Genomic DNA, 20,305 nt, shown 5'->3' with positions numbered 1-20,305 from the left:
TAATTGTGTTAAAGGTTTAATGTCTTCACACTGTCCTTTTGCCAGCAGCGTGATTATTGTCGCAGCTGAATACAGAACAAAACATTTGTTGTCGCTTGTGCAGGTAAGTGATGCGCAAACACATCCGCCTCGACCTCACCGGCGCGCCTGTGACGTCACGGCCAAGTGTCAATCAAAAGCTTAAAAGCGAGTCCGCGAGTGGGAAGGCACCTCGCGGCAGGCAAAAGCACAGCGAAGATCAGCAACGATGGTTCGCTCCTCCGTGTTACCCCGGTGTGTGCTGGGACTCCTCGCCCTCTACATCACCCTCTCCTCCGCCTGCTACATCCAGAATTGCCCGCGGGGAGGCAAGCGAGCCTTGGCCGAAACCGCACTCAGACAGGTGGGGTAAAAAAAAAATCATTGTTTTTAATTTTTATTTTTCATACTGTACTTAAAAAAATATTCAATGCTGCTTTTTTCATTTTTCATGCTGTGCTTGTTAGATATTTCTAAAATGTTATTTTACCTTGCATTTTGAGAACAGAAAATTAATAAAAGGGTTATGATTGACTGTAATGAAAGATTCTCGAATACATTGATTCTTCTATCCATATGCAGTCTAAACTCAGCTTTTCATTTGTTCGAAGACAATTTTTGAAGTATTAATGTAATTATATTATTCTTTTTAAATCCCCAAAACTGATTTATTGGGGTACCGTAAATTCCAAATTTATTTGTGACAAATGCGACATTTTTACCATTTTACAGAAGTATATATTTCCCAAAAATTCTAATGGCAGCTAAATAATTAAAATCCCAAAGGTTTGCTTTACTTAACAAATAAAAAAATCTAAAATGTCCAAATACAATTTACATTTTGTCATTTGCCTGAAATATTCAAGTCATCATTGCCAGTAATAACAAAATGTAACACAAAATCATATAGATGACTATTATTTTAAACGAATACAATAGAAAAAATAATTAATTTCAAAAATAATTAATTTCAAAAATCCCCAAAATGTTGTAGCTTTCCAAAATATTTATTAAACTTCACTATAACCCATGAAAAAAACAGTTGTCATATTTTGTAAAATTACTCATTAAAATATGCAACATATCCAAACAAAGATTATTGAAGACAACTTTGATGAAAAATAATAAGCCGTACTTCATTTTAGTATTATAAAAATTAGCTTATCTATCCTATGTTGATGTTTTCACACCGTTAGAGTTTTTCCCCCTTATAATTCAAATAAAGTTGTAAGATCAAAATATTTTTTAATCAATATTTTAAGTAAAATTTGAGATATACTCTGTGATTTGCATGCCGGCCTCAAGGTTCAATTCCGGCTCTGGCCTTCCTGTGTGTAGTATACATGTTCTCCTTATTCCTGTGTGGGTTTTCTCCGGGTAAACGTTTCCTCGCACATTCCAAAAACATCAGTTGGAGGTCAATGGAAAACTCTAAATTGTCTCTCAGTATGATTTGTGAGTGTGAAACGTTTGCTTGTCGATGTGTCTACTGCAATTGGCTGGCAACCAGTTCAGGTTGTACCCCATTTGCTGCGCGCAGGCGGCCTAGGATAGACTCCAGCACACCCATAGCCCTCATGAGGATAGGTGCATCAGTTAATGGATGAAAAATAACTACTATGGAATTGAGATATCATTGTTGTCAGTTTCAATTCCATTTTTTTTTGTTATACTGTTCATGTTTCCTGCCTTATTGGCTGGGTTTTAGACACACAAGAAGAATTCAGAGATATTTCGTAAAAAGGCAGAAACTCTATTAAAGATATATTAGGTGTCCTTTCATTGTTCATTTATAAAGAAACAATTAAACATAAAAAAATGCAAGAAATGTGCTCAGAAATTGGAGTGACATGTCCATGCTTTAAAGTGCTCGAATAGTAACAATATGTAATGAGCAAACTGAGTTTACAAATTATCTGGAGGGCAAATACTGTCACAAAATAATAATAATAATAATAATTTTAAGATAGGCAATTTTTAAATGTTGACACAAGAGTTGTCTCAGCAACACATGAATGAAATCTCTCAGTATTTCATCAAAGATAAAAACGAATATTAACTCATACAGTACCAACATGTTCTGAATGCAATCATGGACTGACACTTGTTTTTTTAACTGTTGTTTTTGTGCTGAATGGTATTTGTAAAAATCCTACATTCAATAAGAAACCCCTGAACATTTACTTAATTGAGAAAACGGCTCCATTTGTGAACATGACCAAACTCAGAAAAGACTTGAGCCATGAGTGGTCATGAACTGGGAATCATTATGATGTCATTTTTACTCAACAGCAAATAGAGAAATGGCCGCCTGCTTAGATAAATAAAAACAGGGATAATTTGTCATTTTAATTTATATTCCGTCGAGGCAATATTCACCTAAATGCGATTTTAGACTAAAAAGGGCGCATAGAACATATTCTTTTAAAGAACATTTTTGACTTGAATTGGATTAGTCTCACAGCGGAGAAATTTACATTTCATAGCCGCAAAATTATGAAAGGAAGAGGTAAGGAAAGGAAGAAATAGAAAAACAAAATACCGTACAGGAGCTGCTGTAAAGGAAGCCACCATCACAGCACCATCTTGAAGTCAAAAGAACAAAATAACAAATAATGTGACACACCACAAAAGACACAGACATTCAATATTAAGCACTTTCTACACCCTCATTGTTGTACGAAGCAGTTCTAGATGAAAGAGGAAAGGATCATAGCATCCTTTTCACCAGTGGATCAAGGAAGTCACGGTCAAATGCACACATCTGCTACATGCTAAATGTTGAAAGCAAACATGAAGCTGTAGCATCCATTGACGAAAAGAGATCTCCTGTCCCACGTAAATCCGCTTCAATTCCAAGCCGCGACTTGACTACAACTTTAAAGGACAACCGACGTCTCCGGACAAGTTGTGTCCATAATTTGTAAAATGGCTTCAAATGACTTCTACTGAGCGTATTTTAATAAGATTCCACCGCATATAGCTATATTTTACCTTTTAAGACTCGCGCTGAATATTCAGGAAGTCTTGTTTTTGAGTTGGTGACGAGTCCGTACATGATGTCACTAAAGGACCGCCCTTGACTGTAAAAAAGACGCATTGCAGCGGTCATAGCATCCTTTTCAGCAGTGGATCAAGGAAGTCACGGTCAAATGCACACATCTGCTACATGCTAAATGTTGAAAGCAAACATGAAGAATTCCATCACGTCAATGTATTTTGCCATATTGTTTGGTCTGAAAACCTTGTATTGCACCCAAAAGCCGCCAGAAGAGGGTGTCCAAGCTCCGTATAAGGAATTTATCAGCCTGTGGAAACGGAGGTGGCCACAGGAGGTCGCCATTTTGTGCCTCTTTTTTTAGGTGAGAGATTTTCCCCCAATGTTGCCTCAAAATGGCACAAATAAATTCTTTAATCGATTGCAAACATGTATGCTTTCCTCTTCAGAACTATTTGAATCATATTCATTACTGGATGTGTAACAAGAAAGCATATTCTCCGAATCTGAAGCCATTGTTTTGATTCTCCAGCAATGCAAGACGTCTTGGCGTGACGTCACGAACTGGGGGCGGGACTTTCTGAAAATGCCCAATTCGCAGCTCAATTTTTTGCAGATTTTGGACACTTTAAGTCATTTTTATTGGTGTTTTGCATTTGACTAAAAATATCATACTGCATGTTTTGGGTATTTTAGATGCTATAAAACGTTTTTCTGGTGTCACATAAAAAAACAAAAAAGTGACGTCGGTTGTCCTTTAACTTCAAAATGAAATGAATGGTGTTTGCTCATTAGAGTCTCAGTGGCTCTTTAAGGTTACTATTTGAAAAAAAAAGTCAGAAATCATTTGGTGGATCCTGTTTGTGCTTGTCAGTGCATGTCATGCGGCCCTGGGGAAAAAGGCCGCTGCTACGGACCAAACATCTGCTGTGTGGAGGGCATTGGCTGCCTTCTAGGCTCCTCGGAAACAACTCACTGTGTGGAGGAAAACTACCTACTGACTCCCTGCCAGACAGGGGGACAACCCTGCGGACTGGAAGGGGGTCGCTGCGCTGCTTCAGGACTTTGCTGTAACTCTGGTAAAGATAACTACTGTAAATGTCAATGAGTGTTTGTACAGTATGTGAGATTAGAAGATCCCCTCCATTTTTTTTTCAGAGAGCTGTGCAGTGGACTCGTCCTGTCTGGGGGAGGTTGAGACAAAGAATCCGGCCGAAACCTCTGCAGGCAGCTCACCTGCGGAGCTGCTTCTGCGCCTTCTCCATGTAGCCACCAGGGGACAGACAGAGTACTAAGACACTGTTCTGGAAGATACTCACTTAAATGCCTTTAGGAAACTCAACCTGAAACTAACATTCCCTTACGTCAATGTTTTCCCAACCTTTGTAAAGCAAGGCACATATTTTACATTTGGAAAATTTCACGATGTTATAATTTGTCTAGCTGTAACTAGACGTTGGTGGCATAGATAGACAAACATTACTTTTGACCCTCTATGAGTTAAACTGGATCAGAAGCGGTTGCAAATCAATGACTTAAGTCACATCCATTTATATTTAATACAACCCAAATACAGCTGTAATGTCATTCGAACAACTTGAAATCTCTTTGTTGAAGAAAATACCCGCGCCTCCCTCTATAAATAAATTATCTGCATTTAAAACGCGTCACAATGTACATACCAATGCACATATTGTAAATTTACTCCAAATGCACCTCAGCGTTTCAGGTTCAAAAAATGAGTACACTGAAGTCAACACATTCAATTCCATATTAAGATAGACAACACTGCTTGAGCAGTCTGTGTGTGTGACGTGTGACTGTTGAGTGAAAACTGAATAAAACAATATAGAGTATTAAAAAAAAGACTGTGCTGTATTTGACTTATTAGACTCACCTAAAGTCAACTGGGATAGACCCCAGCTCACCTACAAAGACCCTAACAAAGACAAGCATTGTAGAAAAGTGGCCTGATCAACGGAAATGAATGTTATTATGATTTGGATTCTTGTAAATTATATTCATAATGAACTTCTCAAAGCAGATGCGTTTCAGCATGTCCACAGATTAAATTGCGCTTGTGTGTGTTTTGTATGAGTTCCGGCTTAATTACAATGTGGCGCTTGTTGCATTTTGTCCGTTAAATTGTTGAATCAAAGCCATTCGGAGTACACTGATTCACAGACTGTGGCTGGCTTTCATGCCACTGACTGGCAGCTGGTAAATGTTTTAAGATATTTTGCCAACGGTAATTTCATTTTTACACAGTCCAACATCCTCGCGCATGTTTCAAAGGCAGTGAATCCGTACCTAGATCTCATCTGGTCTAGCCCAATCAGCTTTGGGGACCAAAAGGATTTTAGTTGTTTCAAAGTATATTTCAGAATCAGAATCAGAATCAGAATCATCTTTATTGCCAAGTATGTAGAACACACGAGGAATTTGTTTCCGGTAGAACACGCTTTCGAGTTTGTGAGCCACTTTATTGCTTACCTGTTAACATCGACGTTCCCCCCCTCGGCTTAGTATGAACACCCAGATGCCGTCACCCATGTTGCCCAATGAAATGCAGCTTTAACTGAAAGCAAAATAAGAACAAATGAATCATAGGCCTTCAATTAACTCATTCACTGCCATTCACAAATGTATTCGGGAATTGAAAATATGACGTCGAGCGCCATTCACGAATTTGTTTGGGTTTTGGTTTTTCTTGCGGGGGGGGGGGGGGGGGGGGGGGCGATAAAGCGCTGGTCAGACCTCTGGCAATGCTTTTTCCCTTCCATGGGGGGAGGGCGGCAGAATTTGCCTTTTGTACAGCCCGTCAGCATTTTAAGGTCAGATAACTCGGGACCCATATAACTTAGGAATTAACTTTTTTTTCTGATGAGGTTTCCTACGCTGCTTTCAATATATTTCGTAATCGTTCATTTAAGTACAAGAGTGGATTCAAAACTTCTACTTCCGTGAGTTGATTGTTGCACAGGTAACTGTATTTCTGGTTAAGTACAGTGTGAGTACTTTTTCCATGTCGGGTCACATGTGAGTTGGAGTTTCCTCAGTTGTACACCACAGCAAATTACAAGCATAATAATAAACATATATTTACAGTATTTTGAAAAATGAACGCGAACATGGGGAAATGTTACTTAATACTTTTTGACAGCGGTGTGGCATACTTCAAAATTTATAAGAATGCTGTTGATTCATCAATGAAGTTATAACCTGTCAGAACTTGTTTGAATGTTGTGTTGTTCACCCTAATGGGCTGGTACACGGGCAATATGTACTTATAAAGGGTAGAAGAGCATATTTTTTTGAGTTCAAGTTTTCAACCGTCATGGACCTGAAAGTGATTGTGGTGACTCTGTGGCTTGTCGTTTTGGCCAGCGACTTCATTGAAGGTAAATACGTACCAGATTTATATTAAAATTGAATATTAAGTTACATTTTAAAAAATGCTTGTCAACATTAATATAGATCATCACAGTGAAGATTTCTTTCCCACACTAGTTGAACAATTTTTTTCGTGGTTTTCTCATTTAGTCGTCATCATTTGACAATATAGTTGTGAGATTAATTAATGGTCTGGAGTGTATTATTTCTGAAAGGTTATTTGACACTCGAATATATATGCAAACTTGCATTCATACATGAACAAGCTTGGGGATAACATCCAAACTTAACATTGCAAGATCGTCCCCAGACAAGGTTATAATAATTTTGGAGTTTCATGTTTCCTTTTTAAAAAAATCAGTTCATTTTAATTCATAGAGGAAGTGTTAGTGAAATGTTTGGATTATTATCTTTTGTAAAGTCATACTTTACATCAAGTTCGTATTACTCTTGTTCTACTGTTCCAATTTAATGTTGTGACCAGTTTGAGACCATTATCTGATGTTATACGATAATGGAGCAATGCAACGTTGACTAGGTCCTGATGATTTATAAAGCGAAATGTTATATACCTTTTAAACACAATTCTGGCCTATATTTATCTCGTCATTTCATTTAATTCTCTATATTCTCCGTTTATAGGTGGCATCAGTAAATGTTGTGTGAAAACCAGAGAGACCGTCCCCAAGCAAGTACTTATGAAGGTCCGAACATGGTACCTGCAGGACGGCAGAGGCCCCTGTGACATTGATGCTCTTGTGTAAGTTCCTAAACACATTCAACATCTATTTCCCCCAATGTTAGTCCAGTAGTAGAGCAGGGAAGCGTATAGTATAGAGTTTTATGAATTACAATTCACACAAAAACAAAATGACTTTTTTTCCAGTTCCCAAAATGTAAAAAAGTCAGTCTTTCTAGCATAGCATAGCGTAGCCTAGCCTAGCACAACACCAGGCTCATTCTCGCTCTATGTGCTTTCTATGTTGATTTTGCGATATTAAAACATTGTGTCAAAGCGTGATGTGCTCTAATATAAATATACCTTTTTTTCCCCCTGTGGCTCGACAGCATATTTGCAGGGGCCTGGAAAAAGCCCATTTGTGCTGATCCTAGTTTGGAGAAAGAGCTGAATAGGGTTCATAGGTAAGATACAACAGATTTGGCTGAGAAAAGCATACCGAGGGCTTCCATGAACCCTCTAATGTGGTTTCACGTGGATTAAATTTACCTACAAATAAACTCTACCACATTGGACTGAATATCACGCTTTTATTTATTTGTGTTTCTTTGAGTGACTTTATACATTTTAATGGGATATGAGTCACTACACCCCCCCCCCCACACACACACACACACAATCATTATATCTGAATCATTTTTAAATGAAATTTTGGATGATAAATGATGCGTACAGAACCAAACATGCAAACACGCTTCCGTGAAAATATCCGTGACATACATGAATTTAGTTTTTATGGCAATTTTGCACCCTCTTGTGGACAATAGGAGTTAGCATCAAGGACCAACAAGCATTGACTGCAATCCATCAATAATAATTATACTTTTCATTTCCGAGCGCCTTTCAAAACTCTAAAGGACACTTTAAAGTCTTATTCTAAACTTTAGATTCTAAGGCAAGAATGCATTGCTGACTTTATTCTTTAATGAGCTCAGCATAAATTTATCATTCATCTGTTGTCTTCTAATGCGCAGGTGAACTCAAATTCGCTTTAAAAAAATGCAATTACATGCCACATGTTCAACATTTCACCTACTAAAAATAATCTCTTCATTTCCGACCGAATGTGGCAGTCGGTTTTATTGGCATCTATGGGGTGATGGGCATCATGTGTTCTCTTGGATCAATTTATTTGGCTGCCTCATCTGCAAAATAACACACACACAGCCCTAAAATGGTAATGTCAAGATCTGTGGATATTTATTGAAAACAAACAATGTTATGAGTTTGTTAGGGGTAACCCATGCTTTTTGAAATCACACAAACGTCTAACAAGCAAACAAATAGTCATTCTATACACAATTGTGTCAGGAGTGGGTTAACAGAAGAGAAGTGATCCTAGAATTCCACATCCAATCTGTTTGTAAAATGTGCATTAATCAATATTCTAACTACTTGTCTCGTATATATTAAAACGCCATCATTTAATCAAACCACAGACACAAAATAACACATGGGTTAGAAATGCTTCAGATTAAATTATCATCGGAAATAAACATTTGGTGATTCGATGGACAACTAATTTCCAGTTTTGCCTCACAGGAGATTTCCAAATCCAATTAGAATTGTTTTATTAACTTTGGCTACAATTTTTCTTGCAAAAAACAAAGTAGGGCAGTTACGGTGTATGTAGTGTATCTTAAAAGATAAACATAAAAGCCAGCAAGCGCACACACATAATTAAACCAATGTGAGACACACATTAGCAATTTCACCCTAAATTATCACAGACATTGCAAGCATAATCCAACATTTATTTTAAAACTCAAGTGCTTTCCTCTTCTTTTAAATACTGACCAAAACATCCCCAAAAGGTATCATCTGGATTTCAGAGCTTGAATCAATCGGATAGAAGTCTCAATGAGTTTAGAAATAATTTACTACCTTTTAATATAAAAGACAACAAAGGTAAACCAGAATGTCCTGACCTCGGTTTCCACCAAGCAGCATATTTTTTTAAAACTAACCCTCACCAAGTGCTCCCTTTTTGGTACTGCACTACTGGATCTGGTACCAAAACGACACCTCATTTCTTGCAAGCAGTGATGTAAAATATTACCAGACACTGCCGCCCCGATTGGTAAGCAGAATTTAAAAAAAAATACAGTGGGTTGCATTATACCATCTGCTGTGGAAAGACAACCTAGATTAGGTTTTAAAGTACTAAATACGGCTAAAACCCGAGAGAAGGAAAGACAGGGGGGGCGGGGGTACTCCATGGTACTACACTGCTTGGTGGAAAATCTTTTTAAGTGCACACGTAATGTGACGCAGACCCAGTGTGGCGAGATGACGATGCTGCAAAAAGTGGATTAGGCTTGCAATGATCACCTGTCGTTCTCACGAGAAGGAACCCCCAGAACAACCATCAGAACAACCCCACCCATCGCGAGAAACACGGTAACGAATGTCCAACTCGTAAGGCGTACACCCTGTTCGCAAAACTTTCAACCATATTTACAATCACTCGCTTAAAAACGTGTCAAAGTGCAAAACAAAACAACTTAAAACAAAAGTACTCTTTGATCGCCTTTAAAAGGCCCCAAAAAAAAGAAGAGTGACATTCTTCATATTGTTACATCTACCATAGCAGCCTAAAAGGATAAATGGAAGCTGAATAAGGTGCTTTAGCTTGTGCCTTCCTGGGGAAGAGAGGGCTGGATACTGTGCGAGAAGTTGTCAATACTAATCTCAGGTTAATTCTTGGAAGTCAAGAAGAAACTAGATCTGTACTTGATGGTGGTCTAGCTACAGCACACGACAGCCGAAGGAAGGAAGGCCGACTGGGGCTGGACAGAAGTAGTGCGGCAAAGAGGGAGCTGATCAAGCCGACAGATTATTGGCTAACTCAATGAGCGCCAAAGCACCATGGAGACGTTCTCGCTGCTCCTGAAGGCGACGCTTGGCAGCTCCTCCCTGGTTGCCCTTCTCTTCCTCCGCCATTTCCTCGTCTTCATCGTTCTCCTCGTCAGACTGGAGGAACTCCATGGGGTCTTGCTGCTCCTGATCTTCTGTTCGGGCTTTGCCCTGCGCTTTCGCTCTGCCGCTGGAGGTGGATGGGGCGCGCTGCTCCCGGGTCTGCCAGTACCTACGAGGAACCAACAGCGTTTAAACCCCTGAATGTCTCAAGCACACACAGAGAAATTAGAGGCCCAAAAAAAATCCAGCCGACCCGACCCGCGGGTATTGAAGCCCGACTCGACCAACTAACCAAATAACTAAGTTAAACAAGACTCATTATAATAATAATAATAATAATAATAATAATAATAATAATAATAATAATAATAATAATACATTTCATTTTAAGCACCTTTCAAAGCTCTCAAGGACACTTTACAGGCACAGACAAGCATAGGTACTATTATAAATAAAATACAATCACAAATAGAATACAATAAATAAAATACAGTTAATAGAAACGAGAAAGAGCTACACAGAAAATGCGATTTTAAATAAGTGGGTTTTGAGATGGGATTTAAAGGTGGGAAGAGAATCGATGTTACGAATGCTGGGAGGAAGTGAGTTCCAGAGTTTGGGGGCAGAGCAGCTGAAATCCCTGTCCCCCATCGTGCTGACACGGGCAGGGGGGTATACAGAGGTGGAGGGAGGTGAGGGAATGAGAGGGAATAGAAATTTGAAGAAGGTCAGATAGGTAAGGGGAGGGGGCGGGCAAGGTTATGGATAGCTTTAAATGTATAAAGAAGAATTTTAAAGTTGATTCTATATTTGACCGGGAGCCAGTGGATCTTTCATATTTCTGTGGAGGTTGCATTAAACAAATATTTTCTATCATTGACGGATTTTTAAGAGTTGATGGAAAATTTAAGGTCGTCCATAAGTACATCCTTAAGAAGTGTGGCACTTTAACAGAGGCAAGAACACAGAAATACAATAAATCTTCATCAATAAATTTGAACAATAAACAAAGACTAACATTAGTTTTTTTTTATATCCATACATCGATTTAGGATCCATTTTTATAAACATTAAAAACAAAAGTCCGCGAGAGAGAAGCCCCACCCCACCCAGCCCAGCCGAACGCAATGATTGACATTTTGGTTGGGCTTAATATCCTACCTCTAACACACATACACACAAAAAATAAATAAAACATTTGCCAAGTGGAAGTTGTCTTACTTTGCCAGCCACTCTGCTACTGCCTTGTTGTCCACAGACTGTGCCTTTCCCGTGCCCTCTTTTGGCTCCTCCCTCTTCAGGCGAGAGAATGGATGCTTGGGGCAATGACGGTTGGCGTGGGTGAATCGGTTGCCACACTCTGACCACAAAACAACATTTGATAAACACATAGGGACATTCAAGATTCCTCTAAAGAGACGCAAAGAACCAGAACATGCATCAAAACAGCTACACTCATCATCAACAGACTCAGAACAACACTTTTAACACAAAAAAAATGCACCTTTCTCTGAGCAGACAAAAGGTTTTTCTCCAGTGTGCAGACGCTGGTGTGTCTTCAGCTGACCACTTTGGACAAAGGCCTTGCTGCAGTTAGGGTAGTCACACAAATAGGGTCGCTCACCTACAGGGAAAAAGCATCAGTGTTGGCAATTAGTGACATATTTATGAAATTCTCACACAGGTGGAACAACTGCCTTCAAAAAGTTCATTACAGATGTATTATAGCTGTCACAACTCACCCGTGTGTGTTCTCTTATGGGCCTGGAGAGATTTTTCTCTGGGGAATACCCGGTTGCAGATGTTGCAGCGGATACGACTGGAAGACGTCTCCCCCTCGCTTATCAGCTCCCGGACGGTGTCGGCTCGTGGGCGCCCTCTACGGATGCCATCCTGACGCGTCAAAATAAAAAACGACATTCAGGAAATCCCGGATCTCCATTAAAGATTACGCCAAATAATGAGAATCGTCATTTTCAGTTGGAAAGGTCAAATATATAACAGCGTTTAGTATTGTGGCTAAGTAATTATAAACATCCGTTAAAATCATTCAACCAAAACCTTAATTTAACTCGAACATAAGAACTACTTTGTTCCAGTGCGATCAGGCTAAACAACAAAGCCCCATTTGGAACAACAAGTTCTAACAAGATGAAGGAAACATTAAAGAACATGGAAAACATTAAAGTATACAAAGAGTTCATAACCAGCAAATTTGCGAGGGTTGGAATTTTCTAAAATCGCGTGTTGATCTCGCGAGAATTGCAACACACTTCCGGTTATATTTTTTGGCGCGGGTCGTCACGAATGAGAGCAGCTGCTTAACAAACCAGGAAGGGATTTAAATCCACTAAGACACACCCAAATGCGCGGGCTGTTCTATCTTTCACGGCACCATTTTTGTAATACTATATCATATTCTGTCTAAAAATGTGCCATTACTACGTTGCAAGGACAGAAGCTGTGTCATCCGTGACTATTTGAAAACTGCTGAACGTTGTACCTTGTTCTGGTCGGGTGAAGTCGTCGCGTCGGTGTCTCCAGTCGTCCCGCCTGGAGACGAAGAACCGCTAAGCGATCCCGGGCTCAGTGTCACATTGTGGGCGTTCTCCCCCCATTTCCACGGGTAAACCATGAAGTCGCTGAATCCCGGACTTGCCGGCGTCATGGTTTCCACCTTCTGGGGCTTGATCGGGGTGGTCTTGATGACAGACACAAGAACTCTCTTGGGCGAGTCGTTGCAGAAGATAACGTGAGGATGCTTGCTGTCGTTCATTCTCAAAACTACCAGAAATGGCTAAAGATACGGACGGCTATCCCGTTTTCCCCCTCGATTGAATTTTTACCTAATAAACGGCGCACCGTGTTAATCCGGGCTAAATTCGTCCTTCATTTCCAATAGACATAAAAAATGACTCCGTCCGTCGTTACTGTGAATCCACGAAAGTTAACCAAAAATGACATGCGTTGGTGCTGGTACTGCAAGTGCAGTCTGAATCAAAGGAGCCCCCAGAAGTGCTTACACACTGTTGCAAAATCGCGCCCAAGCAGTAAACGCACCAATCAGCTACAGCAAATACCAACCATGTGACTAATGCGGCCAATAGGACGATCGCATGACGCCCAGTTAGCGAATGGCAGGCTAGGAGCTAAGGAAGCCTTGGCATTCAGTGATTGTGATTGGTCGATTCTATTTTGTCCAATTAGATTTGAACAGCGGGCGCCCGCCGTCACCCTTGACCATCTGGATTGGCCAAGGAAGCGGAAGCTGCCGCACGCGCGCCGCGTTTGTATCCAATAAGAATGGAAGGCGGTTATTTTTACAGCGCTTGTGAGCAGATGTTACCATTTTGCCGCGCACCGACTCTATTGACGTGCTTAGGTTGTCGGGTCAATTTAAAGGCATACACACAAAACGACAGTGTTGCGTAAGAGTTAAAATCCGGAAACGTTCCGAATAAAGGAAGCATTGTGAGACAGGCAACGTGAATTGTGAATACGATTTCTTTTTTCATTCAGATTATCTGTGTTATGTGCGAAAAAAAAACGCAGCAAAATGTGGATACAAAATAACTGTTTCTTAACAATTCTGTCTGCACCCATGGATTTGTTAACGGGCAGATTTATTCTTCTGTTGTCTTTTTTTACTCTCGATTATGTATTTTTGAAAAATTTGGAATAATGCCGCATTCGAGCAACTCGTACTGATCCGACATGGTTTGCACCAACTACGACGATGTGTCTGTAAACAAGAAATATTGTTGTTTCTGATTAATTATTTACAACATATTTTGTCTGACAGCAGCCCCTCCCTCACAATTTCCATATTTTATGAATAGAATGAATACCTTATCTTCTACGAATTACATGCATTTCACATAACGACAGAATCAAGGGAGGTAGTAGTATGGTTTGTAAGCAGTACAAATCACGCAGTGTTATTTCGAATGCCTAAATTATGTTCCGTTGCGATGCTGTGTAATTCTGACTTTAAAGTCAGAATTCTGAGATTAAAGTTAGAATTTTGCCAACCATATTTTTTTCTTCAGTGGTCCTAATCCTCTTCCTTATCGAATGCATCTGAATCGCCTCTGACACGTGACGTCCTTGCCTATCAACAAGACGTGCTTTGGTGAATGGGCGTGGCCATGTTTTTAGACGCAGGTGCCAAACATTTATAAAAGTGGCTGGAACTGATACGATTGTTCGCCACTCAATGTTCGACCGTGGCGCTGGCTGCTGTCCAGTTGTGACCATTGGAAGAGAAAAACGGGGTTTGTGGAGTTGTTTCTTAAAAAAAACAAGTGTTGTACGACATGAATTCTGACTTCTTTTATTTCCCCCCCCCCCCTCTATTCCCCCAGAGGAAGATGCTGCCGGACGCCTATGGCTGCGTTGTGGCGAACAGGTTCGGGAATGTTCCCGACGACGGCAGGGACCCGTTAGACTTAATAAACGAGGTAGAATTGGAGAAGGAGAAAACAAAAAAGAAGAAGGAGGAGGACGAAAAAAAGACAAATCAAAAGAAACCTGGCCAGAAGGAATCCCAGAAGGACAGACGTATGCCCACCATGAAAATAGCACTTCCACAACTGGATGCAGGTATATGACAATCAATAACACGTCCATGATATCTTACCGTACCGAGCAAATTCATTTATCACTTCACTTTAAATGGATTATTGGGATACATTTGAGGACGAATAATATATAGCAATCACAATCATTTAAATCATTTTTTGTCTGCTGTTTTTGTTACTGTATAAGGAAAGCATATTTGATCAATATGAAATGTTCATTTGTCAAATCATTCTGGGTGTCAATATACTGTCTTGGTTGCTGATTTTAACCACAAATACTTAACCAATGTGGATCTGAATAGTATTCCTGCACCCCAGTACACAATCACTTGCCTGTAAATGATAACATAATTGTCACTCTTCAATTTCGTCAGCAGGTGGTGTCTTGTGTTTAAAAAAAACATGAATTATTTGGAACACATTTTATTAACATTGACAAATTGGTATGAACAGCAATCACAAACATATAAATGGAATACAATATCAAGTACAAAAAGAATTGCTTTTGTTTGAACAGTGCAAATATTTGCAACATTACATGACATATCAACTTCAAACCTTTAGGTCAAACTGAAAGTGGCACCATATCCGAAACCATTAGGAGAATAAGTGATATGGAAAATTGAATGAATGAATAATAACCATGAAATCAATTGTAGACACAAAAGGAAAATACAACTGTAGACTGCCCTACGCAAGGTTGACCATGACAGATGTTTTACATCTCAAAGTACAAATAATGAAATGCTCCTAAACTGATGTGTGTGCATGTGTGTGTAGACATAAGAGAGTCAATCAATCAATTGCGCACTTTCTCCCACCATGTTGGTGACAGATGAATGAGCTTCACTGCATTCATCCAAATGAGATGTTGGAGTATTTTCTTTTGTGCCAATGTAAAATCTTAACAGTTTCAATTTGTTTTTTTCATAGAGTCTGCCAATTGTTTCATCTAAAGCAATGTGGTTTCTTTTGAAATCACAGACCTCAAAAGTAAAGTCTTCAACAGGTCCTTTGGTTTAGCTTCCATCTGGGAAAAATAGCCCTTTTCCCAGCTCCAAAATTTGAGCGACAGTTGCCTAGACTGGAAACTGGCACCCTTTTAAGGTCAACATTGTTTTGACAATCTACAACATGAGGTGTTCAAATATTGTCCTCCTCTGAGAGCCACCTACTCAAAAAGGATGGCAGTGCTACTTTTGCATTCTTCAACTTTAATTTATGAAAAATTCTACAACTGATTCAAAGTGGGTGCACACCTCAAAATTGTGTGTTGTTAATTTTTTTTAAACTGATTTTTTTTTTTTGATCGGTCAAGAGATGTAAGTCAACTCATGAGACATATTTAAGGTCTGTAGTAACGGACCTCTTTCTCTACCTAGTTTGCAAGCAACCAGCCCGTGCCAAAAGTGATGACAGAGCAGAGGCAAAAAGAGGGTCAAAGTTGCCTGTCTCCAGAGAGCATAGGGCCAACTATGCCTTGTACCCACTGGAATTCTTTCTCCACAAGTATGTTTGCATATTTTTAGATTTATGAATCGCTAAGCAACTGTGCGCAAACTTTACACCAGATAACACTTAAGTACTTGGCTCTCCAAGTACAACCCTGACTAATGATAAAATCCAGTACTGGTAGGTGTCAGAGTTCATCAAAAACAAAAGGTTTAATTTTCCAAAGTATTTTAGATATTTGATTCAAATATTTTCACTCTTTTAAGTTGTTTTAAAATGTGTTATGAACACCAACACCTTTCTTGAATTAAAATTTCTCCTGCTTAAGTTAACAATTTCACCTGAATAAAAATAAAAAAACGTTCCTGAACATTGAATACAAATGTATTGAACTTAAAGGACAACCGACACCATTTTTTTGTTTCCTAACTGACATCAGAAAAACGTTTTATAGCATCTAAAATACCCAAAAGACTCAAATGCAAAACATATCAACATGGATCAACACGAAGTTTTCAGACCAAATAAAGTACCCAAAATGCATTGTGTGTCGCTTGCTCGGTCAGGGGCGTTCCAGACGTCATGTCGCGTCAGGCATCGTCATCAACTCGAAAACAAGACTTCCTGAATATTCAGCGCGAGTCTTGAAACATAAAATATAGCAATATGCCGTGGAATCTTTGTAAAATACGCTCAGTAGAAGTCATTCCAAGTGATTTTACAAATTATGGACACAACTTGTCCAGAGGCGTCGGTTGGCCTTCCAATGTATTTGAACTGTACTTTAATCACTGATGCAACAAGACCTAATTTTGTCAAAGGCCTTCAAACGATCAGGATTTTCACCCACTGAGCCGAGGGGGAGGGAGAGGAGGTTACACAAGGAACTCTGATCATTTTGTCCAAAGGGGCAAAAGAGAATATGACAGGCGCAATGGAACGTAAGTCTCCCACCCCCATTTTTTAAACAACACATTTTGGGGAATTTTTTATTAGAATTTTTTAAAGGTCTGCCATTGTTGACACTTAATGCAGCGGTCTCTCACCTGACGAAAAGAGGGGCGGCCGAGGTCCCTGGAACTGGGGTTGTGTGGAACAACCAGCAAGGTGTGTTATCTCTGTCCACCATACCGTCATGTCAAATTTAAGTATACGGGGCTTGTTTTTGTATTTTAAGTGAGATAATGGTTGTGGCGCCTGAAGGTCAGCTACTTTCCGAGGAGCCTCAAGCACCACTTGAAGAGAACCAGAACATGTGAGTCTCACATACAATGGTCTTGAACAAACAAAGACAAAAATATTGCTGCCTTTGTTTGAATTACATTTTGTTCTTAACCATTTCCCCCTTGTGTATAAAAACGTCTTTTTTTTCCAGTAGTGCAACGGCTGAGGAGGATGGAGAAATGTTGGTTCAGATTGCTATGGAGATGACTCTCGACGAATGGAAGGCCTTGCAGGAAGTCCGTCGTCCGAAGGCAGAGTTCAATATCCGTAAAGCAGACAACACAATTCCATCAAAGGCCAAAGTCATCCACCAGTCGAAACATGTGGAGGTGAGAATACAAACATTTCCACACATGCGAGGTTGGCTCAGCAATCCTACAAAGTACCATATTTTCTGGTGTATAAGGTGCACTGGACTATATGGTGCACCCCCAATGAATTGTGTATTTTCAAACTTTTTGCCTATATACTGCACTGGACTATAAGGCACACTTTAAACAAGTTTTCCCAAAATAATATCAAAATATATAAAAGTTCTCCAAATGTAAGGCACACTAAATTATAAGGCACTACAGTAGAGGCTGGGATTGCGCACTACTTCTACGGGGAGGAAATGGAGTCGGTGGCTACTGACAGTAATTGCAAGAGCTGTTGTGGCTCAATATTACTTCACATATAAGGCGCACCTGCTTATAAGGCGCAGGATCATTTTTTCAAGAAAAGGAAGGCTTTTGGGTGCACCTTATACACCGGAAAATACGGTAGTCTGTGCTACTAAATAAAATACATAAAATATGCTATCCCATCCCTCCTTCTCGAAATGGTACCGTTGTCTCGTCATGCACAACTACTTGATGGATCAGATCAACTGAATAATTCTGGGAGTGTAGGAGTGGGAGGGCATCCATGGTATTTACAATCGCTCTCTTGATCACAGCCATTGTGAATTATTTCGGACCGTAACAGCCGGCAGGCAAAAAGCCAGGAATCAAACAGTCTCGGGTGGGCGTTGATTTGGTCATTTATAAACATGATCTTCAGCATCTCAAGGAGCATGCGGAGGAAATGGAGGACGAAGGTAATTTCCTCCGCCGGTCTATGAATGACATCACCTCCCTTCTGGACTTCAACTTTGGTAGTCTGGGACGCCCGTCTCGAGGCGGGAGAGGCAGAGGCGTTCGTGGTGCTCTGTCCAGCCTCCCAGAGAGAGCCAAACCCTCACCAGAAAAGGTCAGCATCCATGACACGCCTTCCTCATTTTATGTAAGCAAAACGAAGGTTGCTTTCTGTCGAAAGACGGCGATGTAACAATGTTGCTTGTTCACAGGTGGGTGATGTGGCTCCTGACCCTGATAACCCGGAAGAATTCCCAGCATTATTAGCAGGGAGATGACCAAGTTCACGCTTCATGTAGCTGGTGTGGGGAAATGGGTTGCACTTTGGACAGAAAAAAAACCGTTTACATGGTCCTACTGTTCTCAAGGTTTGGTGTTTATGTTCCTATTCACTGAGCCCATAAAGAATTGTGCAAATATTACCTGTGTTTTTTTTGTGATCAATGTACTTGTAGTGAGTGTATAAGTGCGTTATGTTTCTGAACTGAAGTTGTATAGGAACAGTATCAGCAAAAAAAATTGACAACTTAAAAAAAAAAAATAGACCAATATTCAAACTGGTTGGTTTCCTTGTCCGCAAACTTATTGTTCTTGGCCTTTATCTATATCTTGATATACAGGTAACATGAAGTCCAAGATGGCGCCTGAGCAGGCAGCCGTCAGCAAGTGCTCTCATGAGCCTTGCTTTTTTGTTGTTTTTGTCTTGTTTTGTGTTTTCTTTTGTCACTTTGTGTTGTGCGTCGTGTGGAATGGATACGGATTGTTTTTCAGCATTTTTGACCACGACATTCATCAAGGAGGAGACTGTGCTGAGCAGTTGCGCCTTTTCTGCAGCATGAATATAGGCCATCGCTGGACAGCTCTGGGGCCATTGTGCTTTTTTGCGCCTGTAATGGGCGGCATCTTCACAGCCCCGCTTTGTTCAGCGGAAAGGTCGGTGCTGTTGGACAGTCTGCGGCTGGATGGATGCATGGCTTGAGGAGCCCGCGTTAAGAAAGGAGCGTCAGTGCAGTGCGCCGACGCGTATGTGGAACTGTTGCGGCTTGGAATTGAAGCAGATTTATGTGGGATAGGAGATGTGAGACAGTCTCTTTTCGTCAATGGCTGCTACAGCTGTGTGTTTGCTTTCAACCTTTAGCTTGTAGTCGACGTGCACGTTCCACCATGATGTCCCTGATCCACTGGTGGAAAGATGCTTTGATCCTCTCCTCTTTCATCTAGAACTGCTTCATGTCATCATAAATTGGGTACAGCAAGTCCTGAAGAATGAATGACTGTGTCTTTCTGCTGTCATATTTGTTATTTAGTTTTTTTTGTTCGTTTGACTTCAAGACGGTGCCGCGAGAGTGGCTGCCTTTCCAGCAGCTCATGTATTTTGTTTTTCTAATTTCATTCCTTTCATCACTTTGCTGCTGTGAAATGTAAATTTCTCCACTGTGAGACTAATAAAGGCAAATCCAATCCAATACTCAGAAAATTAGAATATTGTGAAAAAGTTCATTTAAGTAATTCAACTTAAAATATTAAAATGAATATATTTAGACTCATAATATGCATTGCAAGATATTTGAAGGTTTTATTTATTTGAATTTTGATTATGGGTTATAATTTATGAAAACTGCAAAATCAGTCTCAAATTTTAATATCGCATGAAATCAACATAATTTAAAAAGGTTTGAATCAATGAAATTTCAGCCATCAGAAAAGTATGATTTTGTGTATTCAGTACTCAGTTGGGCCCCCATTTAGCTGAACGAGTGCTTCAATGCGGCGTGGCATGGATGAGTTTTGAAAGGCGCTTATAAATGACATGTATTATATACCGTTCATACACTTTTGTACGAGCATATATTTTTAGTCGTATTCC

General features: G+C 39.9%; 4 protein-coding genes across 5 annotated transcripts; 3 read left to right on the top strand and 1 right to left on the bottom strand.

Annotated features, from left to right (window-relative positions):
* The first annotated feature begins 247 nt into the window (after positions 1-247).
* Positions 248-4,311, top strand: avp (arginine vasopressin). The gene is made up of 3 exons (XM_088995451.1): positions 248-382; positions 3,891-4,095; positions 4,175-4,311. The coding sequence occupies exons 1-3, from the start codon at positions 248-250 to the stop codon at positions 4,309-4,311; spliced, it is 477 nt and encodes a 158-aa protein (XP_088851577.1).
* A 1,997-nt stretch (positions 4,312-6,308) lies between these two features.
* On the top strand, positions 6,309-7,643 carry ccl27a (C-C motif chemokine ligand 27a). Its single transcript, XM_088995532.1, is given in 4 exon segments — positions 6,309-6,417; positions 7,052-7,169; positions 7,478-7,553; positions 7,555-7,643. Coding segments are annotated over 4 exon segments (306 nt in total). The 5' UTR covers positions 6,309-6,353; the 3' UTR covers positions 7,603-7,643.
* Positions 7,644-8,326: 683 nt separating this feature from the next.
* Positions 8,327-13,046, bottom strand: znf367 (zinc finger protein 367). Its single transcript, XM_088993890.1, has 5 exons — positions 12,571-13,046; positions 11,810-11,960; positions 11,572-11,691; positions 11,289-11,427; positions 8,327-10,236 (listed from the first exon to the last, which is right to left on the bottom strand). The coding sequence occupies exons 1-5, from the start codon at positions 12,841-12,843 to the stop codon at positions 9,972-9,974; spliced, it is 948 nt and encodes a 315-aa protein (XP_088850016.1). The 5' UTR covers positions 12,844-13,046; the 3' UTR covers positions 8,327-9,971.
* A 155-nt stretch (positions 13,047-13,201) lies between these two features.
* Positions 13,202-20,227, top strand: LOC148898903 (intracellular hyaluronan-binding protein 4.S-like). 2 transcript variants are annotated; one of them, XM_088993889.1, is made up of 9 exons: positions 13,202-14,341; positions 14,432-14,669; positions 16,030-16,156; positions 16,921-17,040; positions 17,135-17,206; positions 17,277-17,354; positions 17,478-17,652; positions 18,365-18,553; positions 18,651-20,227. In XM_088993889.1, the coding sequence occupies exons 2-9, from the start codon at positions 14,438-14,440 to the stop codon at positions 18,714-18,716; spliced, it is 1,059 nt and encodes a 352-aa protein (XP_088850015.1). In that variant the 5' UTR covers positions 13,202-14,341; positions 14,432-14,437; the 3' UTR covers positions 18,717-20,227. The 2 variants fall into 2 exon arrangements, with proteins under 2 accessions (XP_088850015.1, XP_088850014.1); XM_088993888.1 differs by having other exon boundaries at positions 17,475-17,652.
* The last annotated feature ends 78 nt before the right edge of the window (positions 20,228-20,305 follow it).

This window comes from Hippocampus bargibanti, linkage group LG04, assembly GCF_051943395.1.
Source record: "Hippocampus bargibanti isolate YZ-2025 linkage group LG04, ASM5194339v1, whole genome shotgun sequence".
NCBI lineage: Eukaryota > Metazoa > Chordata > Actinopteri > Syngnathiformes > Syngnathidae > Hippocampus > Hippocampus bargibanti.
The sequence above is the reverse complement of the archived record's forward strand: the minus strand, read 5'-3'. Positions and strand labels throughout refer to the sequence as shown.

Bases quoted from the DNA above. Each gene is read 5' to 3' on its own strand.
- znf367 (XM_088993890.1), bottom strand. From the start codon at position 12,843: ATGAACGACAGCAAGCATCCTCACGTTATCTTCTGCAACGACTCGCCC. The intron at 11,428-11,571 runs GTGCATTTTTTT...TTTTGTGGTCAG, and splicing joins TTTTGTCTGCTCAGAGAAAG to AGTGTGGCAACCGATTCACC. The intron at 10,237-11,288 runs GTAAGACAACTT...GGTTCCTCGTAG, and splicing joins GTAGCAGAGTGGCTGGCAAA to GTACTGGCAGACCCGGGAGC.
- avp (XM_088995451.1), top strand. From the start codon at position 248: ATGGTTCGCTCCTCCGTGTTACCCCGGTGTGTGCTGGGACTCCTCGCC. The intron at 383-3,890 runs GTGGGGTAAAAA...TGTGCTTGTCAG, and splicing joins CCGAAACCGCACTCAGACAG to TGCATGTCATGCGGCCCTGG. The intron at 4,096-4,174 runs GTAAAGATAACT...TTTTTTTTTCAG, and splicing joins AGGACTTTGCTGTAACTCTG to AGAGCTGTGCAGTGGACTCG.
- LOC148898903 (XM_088993888.1), top strand. From the start codon at position 14,438: ATGCTGCCGGACGCCTATGGCTGCGTTGTGGCGAACAGGTTCGGGAAT. The intron at 17,041-17,134 runs GTAAGTCTCCCA...CACTTAATGCAG, and splicing joins TATGACAGGCGCAATGGAAC to CGGTCTCTCACCTGACGAAA. The intron at 17,653-18,364 runs GTGAGAATACAA...CATGATCTTCAG, and splicing joins ACCAGTCGAAACATGTGGAG to CATCTCAAGGAGCATGCGGA.